The following is an 18733-nucleotide window of genomic DNA, read 5'->3' as shown; positions in this document are numbered from 1 at the left end:
TTTGGCAGAGCAGCTAATCATGTTTTTGAAACTGACTGACATGATTTGGAAAAAAATGATTAGTGTACCAATTCAATTTTACATTAAAAAAACTGTATTGTTGCATAGTTTCCTGGTGTATTTTTAATAGGGGTGGGAAGAGGGAAGAGATAATTGGAGGAACTTTGCAATACTGTAACAGGATGCTAGAAACATAAAATTAAATATTTGAGAATAAATCAGTTTTCCATTTTCTCACATTTTATCAGAGATTCGTTTTTAATTGAGAGCCAAATACATTACCAGTTCTCTCATACGATTCTCACTAGGAAAATGTAATTTCTAGACCAGTATTTTTTTATTATGAGCTTTGTCTTCTTGATAACTTCAATATTTTATCACAGAGTTGTGCATTTGGAAGAAAAGCTGTTAGTGTAAATGTCAGCCATAGTCTTTTGCATGATTTCCTGCATTCAAAGTCAACAGCATATTTTTCTATGGGAAAGCTTTCCCAAATTGCCAAAAGAAACCCATGAAGAAATCAGATTTGGGTAATGTTTAATGGCAGTACATCAGCCTGTAAACTATTCACATTCAAATCCAATGTACAAAAACAGTGGATTCTGGTCTCATCTCTACCCCAGATAAAAATAGAGGCACTAATATGTTCCTCACCTCATCATCTACTACTTCCAATACTTCCCAAAACTTCTCTGCAGACTTAAAAGTTTACTAATAGGGATTATAATAAATGAAAGAGAAAGAGAACTAAAGGTAAATACTTCTTTAAAAGACAGACCACCTAAATGTAAAATCAAGTGTAACATTAGCCATCTTATTATTTATAAAAATGAATAAACAAATATCTTCTTGGAGAAAACATTACAATGGATACTGTTATCACTGTTCTACTACCATAAAAACATCATTTAACTATAGACTTACCAGAAGAATCTAAGTACTACTGGCTGACATTCATTTATTGGTGTGGGAGAAGTGAGCTTTTTAAAAAAGGAAAAATAAAAAGGAAGTGTTTGAATTTTTAAAAGCTAATTTTTTAGTAGATTTTAATCCTAATTCACAGCCTTTTATGAAAATATAAATAAAGATTAATGTTCTTAAGGTGAAAAACCCCACCCCCAAACTACTTTCCACAGCTAAACTCAGTCTTTCTGAAGTAATGAAAGCATGCCCACAGGAGTATGGGGAGCCCCTTTTCATGTGGAAGAGTAAGGTGGCCCTACAACTGAGATTATACAGCTTCAGGTTCCAGCTTTCACAGTATTTTCATCAGCCCTGCTTTCTGAATGTCCCTCCAAATCAGAAGCACGGAACATAGCCTCAGAGGCTCATTACACCTCCCTCCTTGAATCCTGGCAACTCAGAGGTTGTCTTCAGTTTAACATTGAAATTTGAAATGCTCTATTAAGTTCATTGATTCTTCTTGGTCCGATAAATGCAAACTTCTTCTCAGTTTTCAAATTGCTGATATCCCCAACGGATATTACCTCTTTATTGCACTTAGAGACACCAGTCTTCCTAGCTCTCTGATCACACCTTTCATTTTAAAAGGCTAGTGCCTTTCCTTTCCTCTTTCTAGATCCACTTCATTCTGGAGGCTCACTGTACCTGTTGCGTGATAATTCTGAATCTCTTCTCCATTCCTCAGCTAGTACCTCTCCATAGTTTGCTATTTACTACTGCCAGCAGGACATTTTGCATTAGAAACTCACAATGGCAGCAAATCTCAATGACACTAATTCCTCTGTCCCCAGCCTTCCCAACTAAACTGTCACCTCTTCCCTACTATTCTGGCAATGGCACTTCTAGCCTCTTGGTTCTCCAGGCTTACCACCTTAAAAGTAATTTATAGTCTCTTCTCTCCCTAACTTCGTATTCTACTAGTTATTTACACACTACATGCCACTAGAATCACAGGATTCCAAATCCAGACGAGGCCTTAGAGATAAGACAGTTGGTGCCTATCCCCCACAGGACTAGAACTCAAAACTCAATCTCCCTGTTTTGCCATGCTGCTTTTCTTCTACTACCTTGTATTTCACACACATCTTCTATGGGGTATTCAAGAGTGTGGGGCCTAATCCCTCATGCCAGAGTTCATCTTTTAGCTGGAGGAAATTTGAGAATGATTAAACACTAGGCTAAGTAGCACTAGGATATGTGGTAAGAATTCTCAAAAAGGAGAGTATGAGTTAGAATAAATAAGTGTTTATGGAAAAGGTGGCTCTTAAATAGCAGTTTAGTAAAGGTAAGTTCCAAGAAGAGAAAATACCCTGAGGAAAAAAGCTAGGAGTTAAGAATGGACACTGTATAATCAGAGGGCAGGCTTCTTTCCCACTTGAAATACAATAGCAAGGATAAGATCTGACCTGCAAATTACTGCCTAATTTTTATCCTCAAAATGTGTCTTCATTTTTAGTTTCTATTTGCTACAGAATAAATAGAGCAATAATTTAAATTTCAGACCTCAGGATGACTGTTCAAAAAGTTTATCACTCTGAAATAATCCTGCCCTAATCCCCTCTGTACCCGCTCCCTGGTGGGTTTTACTGTTGCCTTTAACTTGAAAAACAACTGGAGGCTCTCTCAATTTTTTGAGTAAGAAAGTGAGTTGCTTAATAAATGTTTTAGGGGAAGGCAGCTCTTTCAGTCATGAATAATATAGATGGAGAGAGATGGATCAGGGCAGGGCAGAGCTGGAGAAATGAGCTAGTGCACAGCTCTAGGGGGATGCTTTAGAAATATTCTGGAAATGGTAATAAAGGCCTAAATTAATATGACTGCATCTGCAACTAACAGGGGATGGTGGACATAGCAGATACTCCCAAGGAAAAATGATAAGATGTGTTGAAAGTGTGAACATCAAACACCAAAGAAAAATGATGCCAAGGTGACTAAGGGCTCCCAGTCACCAGCTCTAGCCACTCTGCCCCAAACTCCATCAAATTAAGTTCTTAGTCTCTGTTTGGAAAGCAAGATCCTCATCATCTCACAACTAGATAATGGCTTTCTCCCTTCCTTGAAGTCCTTCCAAATTGTTTAATTAGCTAGCAGAACTTCTCTCACATACCACTCTTGGCCCACAGTAGTTCTTACCACTGTCTGTCAAAACAAGTCAGCTACTAAATAGAAAACACATCTGCTATCAACCAAGATCAACCAGAATCAACCAAGTTATCTTCCACTTCCTCCCAACAATAGCTCAGCTTTGTTAACATTTGTTTGTTTTGTAAAGACTTTCCTGTCTAACTCCTTCCTGTTCTTCCAACCTGGCATAAATTCCCAAACTCTACTTTGCCAATCCATACTTATTGCTTACTTAACATTCAAGCTCAAAATTAGTTTCCTCCGTGAGACCTTCCTTTGGATAAACCAGGAGTCAAAGACTCAATGTTTTAATGTCTTTGAAACCCAAAGGTCTCTGGAACAGATGGATGTAAGGCAACAAGGAGTAGTGAGTACCTGGAGAATGAATGCCCAAAGGAAAAAATCCAAATTTAAAAATGTTAAACCTGTTTCTAGCCAAACAAAACTCTGGTGCTACCATTTTGCTAACTTGGAACTATGTAACTATGAGTTAAATCTCATTAGCTGTTTGTCCAAATGCCAGCATCTAACTGTTCCATTACATTGGGCATATTTTTTCACAGGTTGTCTTACTTCTGATTGTTATGATACAGGAGTCTTAGGCATATGTAACTTACAAGCATTTATGTTGTGCTTAGCAAAATTTAAAAAAAGATTGTAAAATCGTTTTCTATATGTTCTCTTTATATATGAAGTATACCACTATACATATTGTACACTTCTGCATATTACCGTTCAGGGTTGTACAGACAAGACAGTATGTACTATTCTTTATGTCAGTTTAGAAACTTGCAAGAGTAATTTTGACTGTATACAATTTTCTTACTTCATGCCCTGAATTAAGACACTGACTTCTTGACATCCTTATAGTTCTATCTATACTGCTTGATTCCTCAACAAGAATAATTTTTATTTACATAGTTTTCTAATGTATGGCACAGAGCATTTTTATATCTATTGTCTCAAGTGAGCCTCCTAAAAGCAGCCCTGGGTGGTAGGAAAAAACATTATCTTCCATTTCAGAGACAGAGGTAGAGTACATTGTTCGAGATCACAGAGCTGGATTAGCAGATTCGGGCCTTAAATTCACTTCTCTGAATTCCAAGTACAGTACTCTTTCTCTTGCCTCTGAAATGGGTTACCCCCTAGTGCTCAACATTTAAAAGACCTTAAATGTTTACTCAGTTCTTCTGGCATTTTGTTTCCAAGGAAAATAAATTTCATGAAGTAATTACAATTTCCAAAAAATTAAAATTTACCAAAAACGGAATTATAATTAGTTCAGTTTCTCATGGACTAAAAACTTAAAAAATTAGTTTTTTTTCCTTTAAGAACCTAGTGAAAGTACATAAATATTTGTTATCATTTTATTTAATAAATAATAAAACCCTCATTATGGAATAGTTGTATGCACCTATCCAAACAGGGCAAATTCCAAATACAGTACTCTTTCTTCCTCTTGCCTTGGAAATGGGTTACCCCCTAGTGCTAAACATTTAAAAGACCTTAAATGTCCACTCCATTCTTTTGGCATTTTGTTTCCAACAAAAATGTATTTCATAAAGTAATTATACTTTCCAAAAAAACTATATTATAATTTGGTTCAGCTTCTGCTGAACTAAAAACTAAAAAAATTCGATTTTTTTTCCTTTAAGGACCATGTATAGTGAAAGAACATACATAAATATTTGTTACCATTTTATTGAATAAATAATAAAACCCTCATTTATGGAATAGTTGTATGCAGTTATCCAAACAGGGCAAACTAAACTCATTGTTACTGAAAAATTCCTTTAATATATCTAGCCATCTAGAAAAATACTTAAAAGAACCTCAAATGCTTTACTGATTTTAGTCCCAATTTTAGAAAAGAACATGTTAACTACGCTATAGCTCTTGAATGTTTTTAAAAATGCCACAGTAAGAAACAGAACTCTATATCACATTATGCATCTGATCACTCACTGTGTTAATAAGATAGCCACCAAGAAAAAGTTTAGAGGTCAATACCAGTATAAGCAAATGTCTAAAGCATGTTAGATGTTTTACCCCAAAATTTTTTAGCCTCAGTTTAATTGTACAAACATGACCTCAACTCACTGTATCTTTAAACATTTGCTGAGTACATTCCCATTAGAAATGAGTTTCAGGTAAGGCTTCAACCTTTGCTTTTAGATTTAATTAAATATATTCACCAAGTAGCTCTTTTGAAAATCAAGTTACTCTAGTGCTTAAGGGAATAGTATTTGAGCTGTAAGTAAGAGAGTGGGCCAGGTGCGGCGGCTCACACCTGTAATCCCAGCACTTTGGAAGGCCAAGGTGGGCGGATTACGAGGTCAGGATATGGAGACCATCCTGGCGAGTGCAGTGAAACACCATCTCTACTAAAAATACAAAAAATTAGCCAGGCTAAGTTTTTAGTTGGACCTGCCTGTAAATCCCAGCTACTCAGGAGGCTGAGGCAGAATTACTTGAACCTAGGCGGCGGAGGGTACAGTGAGCTGAGACTGTGCCCCACTGGACTCCAGCCTGGGCAACAGGGCAAGACTACATCTCAAAAAAAAAAAAAAAAAAAAAGAGAGAGAGAGAGAGAGTGATTTGGTATGTATTTCCAACCAAAAACACAAAGGCAGATTGTAATTGGCTAGGGAAACTCCAACAACCTGATAAAAGTGATGGTTTGCAGTGAAAAGATTCTGTCAAATTTTAGTACTTTCACTGCTCGTAGAGCTCCTTGAATTTAAGCTCTATACCTCTTATGAAATGTTGGGCATTCCTAAGCACAGAACAGAAGTACAGGCAATGCTAAAATGCTCTTAAGTTTGGTTATACTCATGACATCTGCATTTACAAGCCAATGCTACTGCAACAAGAATTGCTCTATGACTAAAGAGATCTATGTACACCTATTTCCAGGGACTATTTCTCACAATATTTCAGAACTATGAAAGTAATATATAGTTTACTGAGTCATTTTCCTAAGAAATGTTAATTTTCTGAAGGAATATTAATTCTTACATGATTCCTTTGGTGTGGGAGAAGAGCACAGCTCATGTTTTTTTGAAGTTGAATAAAAAAGTTACTTATTCTGTAAAGGTAGTTTATCACCATCTCTTGATTATTTACATATTGCTTATCCATGTAAACAAATTAAATGTGTGGTTACCTTTCCTTTATCAAACACTGTCAGTTTTATGAATATACAAACATAAAGTAGCATTCTGGGCCTAGAAAATAACAATATTTCTAAAAAGCATTATAGAGATCTTTCCAACTTTATTCTCTAAGGTTAGAGATGTTTTTGAGATATCTTTAGTTTCCCTTTTGAACTCATCATGGAACTCTGAGTTAACTCAAAGTTAACTCTTGAATTATTCCTTTCTTAATACAAGAATTCTTAAATTACTTGAAATCAACCAGCAAGTATTTACTAAATACTTTGTATCTACCTTTGTATCTAAGCTGCATTAAGCCACCATAAAGACACTGCAAAAAAAAAAAAAAAAATTCCAATGTCAAATATAATTTTGGAACTATGCCCAAAACAAGAAAACTTTATATAAATGGTGATAGTTCAAGTGACTACTTAAAGTAGATTGTTTAAAGAAACAATTATAGCTAACCAGTTGCTATTTGAGGGTTTAAAATGTGTCAAGCACTATCCATTTTTACTGCTGCCTCTGGGAATTCTCAGAAGCACCCTTGTGGGGTAGACACTATTATTCTCATTTCTCAGGTAAGTCCCGTAAATTACCAAAGACTACACAGCTAATAAGTGACCCGGGGCTCAGAACGGTGCTTTTATTCAGCATTTTATACAGTTAGTCTTTTCTGCCCCTCTCCAACAATAGTAATATGAAATTTAAAACTGAAGCTAGAGAATTAAGAATCACTTCTTTGGTTTTACACTATGGCAGAAGGAAAATACTAGACAATTTGAGAACTTGTTTTTACTTGCACTGGTAAAAAGTAAATAAGTAGATACACTTTTCCCTGGGATGCAACTTGGATAAAATAGATCATCTTTCTTTCCCCCTATTTAAGAACTGGTAGTAATGATTCTTTTGTTCATCACCTTTTTCTTTGTTCTTTAGGACAACATACGATGGAGAACCCAAAGAAGACTATCTAATAATTACATTTTAACCACTGTAATAAAATATCTAGGCAAAGAGAGAAGAGGAAGAAAGAAAATGGGAGTTAGAAGCAGAAAACAGCACAGGAAATCAGACAGTTGATCCTGAAGAACTCAAATATACTCAGCTCTTGTTAAAAGCCAATAATATGCTTAGAATAATACATGATATGAAATTGAGAGATAATCCAAAACTACTTTAATAAATGGTATCTCCTTCTTTGCCTCAAACCTTTTATTAGATGCCAAAAAGAAAGTCATTAAGCTCCATAAAACCCATCTAGTATTTTGCCCTGTGAGTCAATCTAATCTTAGATGCAAAAGAAATTCCTTTTCTGTAGATTTGGAAGAACCAGATTAAAGGATATATGAAGTAAAGAATAATTTCTTTCTAGCTACTACAGCATGGAAAGAGTGAAATATAAAAAATTACTAAAACTCAAATCTATTTAACACAATCCTTGTTTTGAAAGATAGCTTCTAGAAAACAGTGGCTATCTGATACATGCCAAATTATATACATATATAGTTGTCTTAAATGTTAGGATTTCAAACAGCTCTTAAAGGAACACGAAAGGCAAAAATCTAAACCAAACAACTAACCAAAAAGTTAGTTACTGTGAACCAGCCTCTGAATTAACAACACTTGAAGCATAGTACCCTACCATTTCTTTCCCAGATTGTGAGCCTTATAATTTTATAATCAGCTTTCATGTCAAATCTGACTGTAAATGCAAGTAAAGATTTGTTTCCTGGGATCATGATCTCTAAAGCAGAAGTATAAGAGATGGTAAAATAAACTTGGGTTAGAAGATGGAGATTTTTTTTTAAACTGGAAATTAATAAAATGTGGCATCTAAAACATTTTTAACACAGGGAGCCATTCAGGGGCTTGAAACTGGGAAACTACTTGATCATACTTAATGCTTTAAAAAGATGCTGTGTGGATTACAGGAGAAGAGTAGAAACTTGGAGGACAACTTGAAGTCCATGGCTGTGATCCTGAGGAGAGATGATGGTGTAACTGGGACTGGAATAGCAGTAATGGCTGGGGTTAGATTCAGGATATTTTGCAGGTTGACAGTACTTCCTGACAGATCAAATATGTCAAGAAAATAAAGACAAATCAAGGGTTGCTAGTCAATTTCTAGGCAATTAGTAGAGAGTGCTGCCAGTTACTGAGATAGGGAACACTTAGGTAGATACAGATTGAGGAGTAAGATCATCTTTAGAAACAGCAAAGATATGGAATCAACCTAAATGACCATCAACAGTAGACTAAGAAAAGGTGGTATATATATATATCATGGAATACAACACAGCAGCGAAAAAGGGTGAGATCATGTCTTTTGCAGCAACACAGACAGAGCTGGAGGCAATTATCCTAAGCAAACTAACACAGGAACAAAAAACCAAATACTGTATGTTTGCATTTATAAATGGGAGCTAAACATGGAGTATGCATGGACACAAAGAGGATAATAACAGACACTAGGGCCTACTTTGAGGGTAGAAGGAGAGTGAGGATCAAAAAGCTACCTATTGGGTACTATGCTTAGTACCTGGGTGATGAAATAATCTGTATACCAAACCCCCTTGACATGCAATTTACCTACATAACAAACCTGTACATGTACCCCAAACCAAAAATAAAAGTTAAAAAAAAAAATCTTACTTGATCCATCATAGATTCCCCTATCAACAAAAGAGATGATCTTTTATAATAACGAAATCAGGCAAAGTTTTATCATTTCCTTTATGTCTACGCTTATTGAAATAGTTGATTATCAGAGGATAGTTTTCTCCTTGCAATGATTAGCCATACCCTTAAGCAAAACTCCTAAAAGAGCATAAAACACAATTTGGATATGTAAGGTTTGAGATGTCTATTAAACTTTTATGAGGAAACGTATTGGAAATAAGTACCTGGAGCTGGAGAAAATGATAGATCTGGAGATAAATATTTGGGAGTCATTAACATATAGATGACATTTAAATTCAAAGAACTAAATGACCTCACCTAGGGTGACTGAATAGATAAAGAGAAGAGAGCACCAACATTCAGAGGCCAAACAAGAAAGTAAGCAAAGGAGAATAAGAAAAAAAGAATAGGCGGGGAGGAAAATGTTTCTAATAGGAAGAAGTGGTCAAGAGAACAGAATACCTATGAGGTCTGGTAAGATGGAAATAAAGAGATGACCACTAGACTTCAACAGGGACCTTGTCAGGTATAACCTCAGGGGTGTGGTAAAAACAATGCAAGAAGATGGCAGGTAAAGAAGACATCTCCTTGAACACAAACTTTATAGCATTTATTTTTTCACATTTGCCTGCTTCCACTAAAATGACAAGCACTTTCTTGGCAGGGACCATTCATGACTTATTCAGCTTTATATCTCCAATGCCTAGTTATATCCCTGGCAAATGTCAGAAGATAAATACATATTTGCTGAATGAACAAATGAATATTTGGTAGTTTAACTCTTCTACCTCTTAACTTTTTATTAAAGAAAAAACATCTTAAGATTCTCCACTGAGTTTTTATTACATGGACACCTTTTCTAGTCCTTGAGGCATCATGGTTTCTAATAATGGAGCGAAAAGCAATAATAGCAAATGTTATCTTAAAATATGCTAATACTTAAGTTTCTAGCTAAGCATATTTAAGTCTTAAAGTATCTCTGTGAATCTTGTAAGAAAGTTTAGGCCTGGTTGCACCCTTAAATAAACTCACTGTTCTGTGAAAAAGTCTTCCAGACAAGGTAATCTCCTTTGTCTGGATCAACAACCAAGCATTGTAGTCCATTACAATGTGTATGTATACCAAAAGTTTTATGCTCTCATGATTCTTTTGTTTTGTTTTTCATAAGGAACTGTCAAACAAAAAGGAAATAAAGAAATCAAAACACCAAAATAGAAATAGGGGTAATGTGAGATAAGTGAAAGTACTCCTTCAAGGCCTTTAGGAATTATGCTATTTCAAAATAAAACTTGAAATGTAAATCCAGATACATTATATAGAGTTACTTATGTTTCATTAATCAATAGGGACAGAAACCACAAATGGTCTGATTTTCATGTTAAAATACAATTAGATTTCATATATTCAGTGCCTTATGATGGCCGTAAGTATAATTTATAGAGGTTATTCAATAAAGAAAGTCTATAAAAATACAAAGGCTGTGCGCGATGGCTCACAGCTGTAATCCCACCGCTTGGAAAAGCCAAGGCAGGCAGATCATCTAAGGTCGGAAGTTTGAGACCAGCCTGACCAACATGGAGAAACCCCATTGCTACTAAAACTACAAAATTAGCCGGGTGTGGTGGTGCATGCCTGTAATCTCAGCTACTCAGGAGGCTGAGGCTGAAGAATCACTTGAATCTAGGAGGCAGAGGTTGCACTGAGCCAAGATCACACCATTGTACTCGAGCCTGGGCAACAAGAGCGCAACTCTGTCTCAAAAAGAAAAAAAATACAAACGAAATGTAAAATGTCCTGCTCAAAACCAATTTTTTTCCCAAAGAATTTCAACTTTCCCCAAAACATCAACAATCTCTAAAATTTCCATCCAAATAAAACAGTTTATAAAAGACATGTTAAGTAATACAGCACTGTTTTATGTATCTGCCTCAAACTCCTAAATATACTTCTCAAATATAAAACATTTAATCAAACCCAAGTCTCCTCATTACCAATTAAAAGACTAAGCGAATGAATGTACACCAGAATGGTACTCACATCTTTATCTGCCCCACCCTCACCCGACTCTCCCAACTGCTTCCAATTTCCCTTTTTGTACTAGGAGTACCCATCCTAGTGCCAATAGCTAGAAATCTCAATTCAATCCTGCTTCTTTAAAATCTCTTGTTAAATTCTATAGATTCTGTTGATCTCCTACCAGCATTCTAGGGTAGACTCCAGTTATCTCTGGCCTGGACCAGAAACTTCTTCCTAACTTGTCTGTCTCCTTCCAGATTCACATTATAGTCATCCTGCACACTAAGGCCATAACAATCCTAAAACACAGATCAAATTACCTTAAGTTTCTACTCAGTGTTCACAGAATAAAATGCAAACTTCTTAGTAAGGTAATAAATCTGCTCTGACCTACTTTTTCTCTCTTAAACTCAACTATATTTTTCTCTGGCCCTCCATGTTAAGCAGAACAGGGTCTTTATGGCAATTCTTGGAGCTTAACCTAGCTACCACGATTCTTTCCTTACCCATGCCATTGTTTCTGCTGGAGATGTGGTCCCCATCCAGTTTCTGTCTGCTAAAATCTTCCTCAAATCCTTTAAGACCCAAGGATTTTACATCAATAACATATAGGATCCCCATGAAGAAAAGAAACTCATGCCATTTGTTTAACAATCTAGTTACTATGAAGCCAGTAGCCAAACACTGTTACTGTAGAGGTCAATTTAAGGTAATAATTTTAATTATGAATCTTCAGGGAGCTTATAGCTTCATTAATAAAATTCCCCTTTCTTATATCCTGAATTAAACCATGGAAATGCTAGCTTTGGTCTTTGCTGGCAAAGTATTAGCAGAAACTCTTAAACTAGTTCTTCCTTAAGATTTAACATGGCTCTCAAGAGTCATAATGCCACCACAAAAAAAAAAAAAAAAAGGAAGGAAGTAAAGAAGGAAGGAGATAAAAAATTAAAGACAGAAATAGCAATCCTCCCTGGTAACCTGACCCAAGTTAGGCCATGTTTTTCGGCTTCAATTTGCTCTAAAGACATAGCCATTTTTTATTACATTCTACTTCGGAACTGCTGGAGATTTGTGCATAAGTCCTAGGAAATTCTGTATGGAGCTGAGGTATGCAGGACAGTCAGATGCTGGGTTATATATATGTTGTTTTCTTCATTGTAAAACTTAGCTCCTCTTAAATGCAAGAATGTCTATAATACCACATTTTAGGGACATTTTCTCAAACAACCCAAAATACATTTGGCCCAATCTAGCAAATAATGGTCTGGATCTACAGCCAGGCTCCTGAGCTTCTCTGTTGCAGAGAAAAGGGTCATCGCAAACTGTTAAAAGTGACCTAGCCTTGGTTCAGCTGAAATTCTCATTTTCCTCTCTCTGCTGGCTTTATCACCAATTACGTAATAAGCCTTATGAGCACAGCTTCTGTAATTTTTCACAAGTGCAAATGGAGAAAATGGAAAGGCTGAATCTGGTGATTGTCCTTGGTAAGCTTTCCTGTAAGTCATTCCAAGAATTCTACGCCCCTTTCCTTTTAAATTGTTTTCTTGAACATGTTCCAATCCTTCACATATGTTCTTTCTTTCTCTTCCCAATTCTGGTGCCAAGCTTCCCTGTCTATCTTTTTAGGCAATCTGGCTACTACTTCTCTCAGGGAGGAACACCCTTCTTTACATTGAGCAACTGGGCATTTGAATAAACTTTTCAAACACTGAAGGATGGGTAACAAACTTGACTTTACTTGATAAAAAGCATTTTAAAATCAAGCACAGACTGAAGATGGGTCTAAGTTAAAAGTCAGTAAGACTAATTTATTTAAATTAAACTGGCTACATTTTGAAAGTGAAACAAATGGAATCTGCTAAAGCAAACCTCACTGTTTTACTTAATAAATGTGTCCAACAGTGGTGGCAGTGCTGTGCTGGCAGGTCTGGATGCTCCAGTGGTAGCTTAAGAACAGTCTTCTGTATTTATAAGGCAGAATATTGAAAACACACACAAAATATGGGCAGGCAGAAAAAGAAAGATAAGAAAAAAGAGTACGAGTCTTTTCTGTGTCTTAAACTACAATGAATCAAATGCTAAAAAGTTCACTGGTAGAAAAAAAGGATAAGGTGAGGAAGTCACCCTCTGACCTGTGGACTTACTGATTTATCAAAGGTTAAGTAACACATTAAAGGGAGCCACTATGAAGGACAATAATTTTGGAGGCTTAAATAAGAACTTATGCTTTGTTTATAAATAATAGCATCTAAAATTATGAACAATTAAATGTACAAATTTTAAAAACATTATCACTTTCCTAGAAGACACTAATGAAGGCAGAAAAATGGAAAGCCAATGGAGTTAACAAGAGAATGTGTTAGCAGAATCCCACTTAAAGGCATCTGCTTTCTGATCTTCAGGGATAGAGAAGGAGCAGCCCCTGCTCCCAAACAGGACTATGCAAGAGTTCTTATGTAATAGTTCAATAAACATGGTAAAATTATTTGAGCCACCACCTTTGAAACTTTGAGTAAACTTTTTTAAAAAACTAAATTGACAGATTCAGCAACAACAAAATCTGAAAACAATGCTTTGGTAAAGTTTTTTTTATAAAAGTAAATTACTCAAACATCAAAATAAAGCCAGCTGCCTTACTGAGACCTTAGCTAAAATGTATTTTTAAATGTTGGATTTTATTTTCAAATACAGTTTTACATTTGGGAGAAATATGTAATTACAGTAATACAGGCTCATTTAAAACATGTAGAGCTTATGTAGACCACACAATCACAGATAACAATTTGAAATGACTATAAAGTTGTAATTTGTAATTTTTTTAGCAACTTTTCTCCTCAATCAAAATAATCTACATTTTACAAGATTAATATTGTAGGTATCTGTATTGGCATGTCTAAATTTTTCTGCCAATCATGAAAACAACTTTCCAGTTAATGTGATATATAATCAACTTGAAACCATTTCTGTATTCAAAGTGAGTGGAAAAACCACTTTTACAAGATATTTACTCCATCTATAACTCCCATTGCTGGACTCAGAATGCCCCTCTGCCTGTTTAGAAAGGCCCCCAAGATCACTTCTCTACAAATAGGAAACCTGAAAGTCATTAGGATTATGTGTCTTTTGAAACAGTGAGCAATTGTAATTTGAAAAAAAACAAGATTTCAGAATTTTCAAAGATTCTCTTTCCAAGAACCTAAGAACTCTGTAAATGTGTTAAATTATATCTAAAGAACTTCTCTATTCTGCCTAAATCATAGCTTCCTAAAATTTCTAAATTCACTTCTCGAAACCTTATGTCAAAGTGGGTTAATTTAGAAGAGTAACTCCAATAGACAAAATGATCTGGACAAAAAAATAATTCTCTGATGATTAATTTAGCAAATTAACCTGTTGAAATTTGTGGCTCTTAGTCATTAGAAGAGAAGGAATAATAGTCATCACTTTACATAGGCCAGAGCTGCTTATCAAGTACCCTCCTATATAAGCATAGGAATGGTGGAAGGCAGTTTTATATGTGAAATTAAAACCATTTTTCCCCCCAGAGAGAACAGGTTTGACCACCAGAAAGTTCTTCCAAATTAGCCAATCCATGTGAACACATTCCCAAAAGGCAGCTTCAATTTAAAGCCATGAGCCCTGTTTCTAATAATGATGGAAAAGATTTCTAATAATGGTGAAAAAGACCAAGTTAATATCCTTCCACTGAAGGATAAAAGCTCAGCCAGGATAAAAGCTAGCAACTGTTACTGTGCCCACAGGGGTGCACTGGTCCGGCTGAGCCAGGAGGAGGGGCACTGAGGACACTTATGTGGGTGGAGCCTACATTAAGTACCACTGATACAATCAGTCACCAGAAAGATATGTATCTCATTTTTTTGGTGTCTTCCCAGTTTTCATCCAACTGAGGTTGACAGTTTCACTCCAATTCCTGCTTGTTTTTCCACACCCCTTAAAAAGTGTTTCCATGGCTGAGCTGACAGTGAGGCCTGAGGACAGAAGCTGGTTAAGGATGGTCAGTTTATGTACCATCCCTCCCATGCCACTGCTTCTACCACCAGTTTAAAAGGTGGCAGGAGAAAAGGAATCCTAGGACTACTAACAATCTACCTGGCTCCATACTTTAAGGTAGAGAGAGCTGAAACAAGTCTTCCCCCTTTCCCTTTACTGCCCCTGTAGGGAACAATCAGACCCATAAATGTGCAAACACAGAAATGGAAAAAGACAGTACTAGAAGCAGTCAGAGCAAGCAAAGCCATTGACGACTTCGGTACCTCTTAAGTAATATTTTTTTTTTAATTAAGAACTAAGTTAAAGGTAGGTTGGGAGAGAAAGAATTTTTAATCTTCTGTCCCCTGGAAGCTATTGGCATATAAATGCAGGGGTTTTTAGAGCACTGTAAACTTAATCCCAAATATAAAAACACTAGCATATAGGAAGCAGAAAAGGTCTTACAGCAGCAGGAAAACAAAGCACTCCCTTCTGGGGCCCCCAGTGGTCATGCAGATAAGTGGGCACTGGGGGCATCTTTGTCACTTAACTTTCCCTTCCCCAAGTGGACCTCCTCATCTGAAACCTTTCCCCACAAGTGTACACTGTCAATCTTGCTGTAATCAACTGTACAGTTTGCCTGTTGTTTTCCCAAGGTAGCTGGCTGACCTACTGCCCCCAGAGATGCCTCTTCCCACCTACTGTGTGTCAGTCTTTCTCTGCTCCTCAGGTCTGCTCCTGAATAGGGGTTGGCCGCCTCCTGCTGACTTCTTTCTGAGCCTCTGGGTTCTCTTTACATCCCCTTACCTACCTTCTTCCCACTGCCATTCCTTCCCACGCCCTTCCCTTGGAGCAGGCAAGCTTATCTTTCCATCTTGCAAGGGTGAGTTTCTCTCCACTGTCTGCCTGTGTATCTGGCTTCCCCCATACGGGCCTCCCACTCCGTGCTGATGCTAGTCTCTTTGCTGCAGGTGCACCTATCTGGGAGTAGCTATTGGCACATGCAGTTTTGTATTTCTCTTACCTCTCCCAGCCATTCTTGACGTTTCCTCCCCAGATTTCACTGCATGTAGGAAGGTATCTTTCTCCCTGTGCCTGCACTCCTCCCTGACACCCCCTCACCCCACCACACAGTCTGTGAGTGTTTTTCACCATATGCTTCTCTGGTTAGTAACACAAGTGTCCACCTATTTCTGTAAGTGCCTTCCTAACAATATTCTCACCTCTGAGTTTCTACTGCTGTTTACAAATACCCTATCATGTGAGTTCATTTTCTATCCAAAGCGTGCAAAACTAATGCCTGTGTGTGCACACTTATCTAGAAGGGGGCCTCTCTGAACACACTCTCAGTGAACCCGGGTTTACACCTCTCCTGCAGCTCTGCCTCAGACTCTGCCTTCGCTCTATGTATTTAAAGTGCCTGGCACTAGTGGGAGCTCAACAGATGTCAGTTCTTTCCCCCACTTTTAGCTGAATAACTATGTGAGTCTGTGTCTCAGTGTCCTTCTGCCCCTCTGTGCCTGTTTTGAGACCAGTTGGAGTGTGTTCCTCAGTATAGAAAAGGCTATTTATCAGATGCCCTGTGGGTTCTATCTCCCTTCCGACTCTATCCTCTCCTGTAAAACGTTACAGGTTCTCCCATATGGCATATCCCTCCCTCACGCAATGTATCCATTCGGTCTCCCTCAAAGCCATACAGTACTGCAAAACCATAAACAGTTTCCTCATACACCCTGGTTACCGCGTCCCTTCTTGGTGCCCCCTCTCTCTCCTACTTTTTTCCAACATGAAAGCGTTCTGGATTTGTAGTCCAATTGCAGTGTACGTGCACCTATCTGAGTGAGCCTCTCTCTGTACTGTAGGGATGTGCGTGTGTGTGTGTGTGTCAATGGGCTTCTCTCGGGAACGCGGGGTGAGAGGCCCGAGTCTCTGTCCGCGATGCATTATATCCTCCCCCCATCTACTGGCTCGTTCCCAGTCTACATGTCCCAGAATCAGCCCGAGCCCCCGGGAGCTCTATCGGGTACGTTGAGCGTCCGTGAATCTCTTTTCCCCAGAACCCTATGTCTTGCTCCCAGGGGGCAATAAGTGTTTATGGGTCCTGAGGTCTCTCCCCGGGGCGATTTGTTGTTTTGTGTCCGTCCAGGACGCAGGGCGTCTCCAGGAACGCGATACGCCTGTGTCCCGGAGTCCCTGAGAATGCAGGTGTGTCCCCTTCACCCCGTACGCGAAGCGCCAGTGTCCTCGCCGTTCCGGTGTGCGCCTCCCCCTTACACGTAATGCCTAAGTCCCCATCTCTACTAGCACACCGTGTGCCCCTCCCAATGCGCCAAGCGCCCAAGTCCCCATCCCTTCGAGCACTTGGGGACACGCGGAGTGCCTGTGTCCCCAAGTCCCTGGGAATACATGGGGTGTCCCACCCCCACACGCGGAGCGCCTGGGTCCTGTCTCTGCGGATCCATCGTGCCGCCGTTACTGGAAATCGCGGACAGCTGGTGGCGGCAAGTCCTCCCTAGTTCTTTGCACCTACGCTGCTCGCTGCGCCGCTTCCCCGCCGAGGGCAGCGTGGTCATCTCACTTCTCTTACCCGGGCCTCTCTCCCTCTTTGCGACCCAACAAGCCAGGAAATCCGCGGGCGCCGTCGGAAAGTCCCGCAGCGGCTGAGCAGCCGACCAAGGGCTGCGGCTGCCTCGGCCCCACCACCAGGGGCCGCCCGCCTGCCCGCTTCCCAACGTCCCGGCCCGCCCGGGACCGCGGCGTCAGCCACCCTGCCCGGCCCGACCCTGCCCGGCCGCGGTGGGCGCTGACGGCTGCAGCTGCCAGCCACTGCCCCGCCGGCTCCGCACCAGGCTCACTAGCAGAGGGAGGCGCGGCTGGTCAGTGAGCGGTGCGCTCTCCCTCCCTGAGCCCAGCCAGTCGGCCGGCCGGCCCGCTCACCTTGTGGGTCTGGTAAGTCTCAAGCGCCCGGATCGCCGTCTCGGTGAGCTTCACATGCAGTACGGTGATGTTGTCCTGCCCCAGCCGTCCGCACGACAACCCATAGCGCTGCTCCTCCCGCAGGCCCGCTGCCCCCCCCGCCGCCATCTTAAACTCCCTGGGGTGCTGCCGCCGCCACCGCACCGGCTTTAGCCTCCACTGCGGCCGCGGCTGCTTGGGCTTCTGCAGCCGCCGCCACAGCTAGGGCCATCCCGCTGCTGACGTACTGTCATATACTGCGCGCAGCCAGACCTCGGACTGCCACCGCCACCACCCGCTCCACCCTCCGGCCCCGCGCCACGCCCCGGGCTCCTCTGATTGGCCTTGTTCCCTTCAGAACCGCCCTCATTGGCCGCTCTCCACTCTCACGGGGGCGGGGCCCAAAGTAGCAGGAGTTCTGCTCCTGGGACGGGACGTCCGAGAGGTAAGAGGCTGACGTCTAGGTGACGCGCCAACTTACTCATGTCTGACGTCACGTCTGGTAGTCTTGGCTTTCCGGGCATGATTGGCCAGGCTGGCTAGGATCTCCTCTGCTAATTGGGAGTCCAAGTTGCCTGGTCTGGTTACCTGGAGTTGGAGCCCCGCCCCTGGAGGGGATAGTAGTGGAAAGTCCGAATTGGGGAAACTCACCCTGAGTGGGTGGTCCTTGGAGAGGAGGATCTCCACCTCCAGTGTGTGAAGGGATGGCCGTAACCAAATAAGGACTTCGTTCCGCGACGGCTGCGGAAGCTGTGGAACTTGGTGTGTACATGTTGGGGAGGACGCAATAGGTGGACTCACCAAAGACCTGCTCCTCAAAACTCCGAGTACCGTAGTTGAGCAGATGG

The 18733-nt window shown here is 39.8% G+C and overlaps 2 protein-coding genes across 4 annotated transcripts in view; one reads left to right on the top strand and one right to left on the bottom strand.

Moving 5' to 3' along the window:
• Positions 1 to 7453, top strand: part of LOC128931346 (uncharacterized) — an 87240-nt gene extending 79787 nt beyond the window's left edge. For both annotated transcript variants that reach the window (XR_013532217.1, XM_054252111.2), the window contains one exon: positions 7182 to 7453. Coding sequence is in view for 1 of the 2 variants with exons in the window: in XM_054252111.2 (XP_054108086.1) it covers positions 7182 to 7325 (144 nt within the window). In the remaining variant the exon portion in view is untranslated. The remainder of the gene's footprint in view (positions 1 to 7181) is intronic.
• ELL2 (elongation factor for RNA polymerase II 2) overlaps positions 1 to 18166 on the bottom strand; it is a 76378-nt gene extending 58212 nt beyond the window's left edge. For both annotated transcript variants that reach the window (XM_078365150.1, XM_017969777.4), the window contains exon 1: positions 17868 to 18166. In XM_078365150.1, the coding sequence (XP_078221276.1) occupies positions 17868 to 18014 (147 nt within the window). In that variant the 5' untranslated portion in view covers positions 18015 to 18166. The remainder of the gene's footprint in view (positions 1 to 17867) is intronic.
• Between the last annotated feature and the right edge of the window lie 567 nt (positions 18167 to 18733).

Source organism: Callithrix jacchus, chromosome 2 (assembly GCF_049354715.1).
Source record: "Callithrix jacchus isolate 240 chromosome 2, calJac240_pri, whole genome shotgun sequence".
Classification (NCBI taxonomy): domain Eukaryota; kingdom Metazoa; phylum Chordata; class Mammalia; order Primates; family Cebidae; genus Callithrix; species Callithrix jacchus.
The sequence above is the reverse complement of the archived record's forward strand: the minus strand, read 5'-3'. Positions and strand labels throughout refer to the sequence as shown.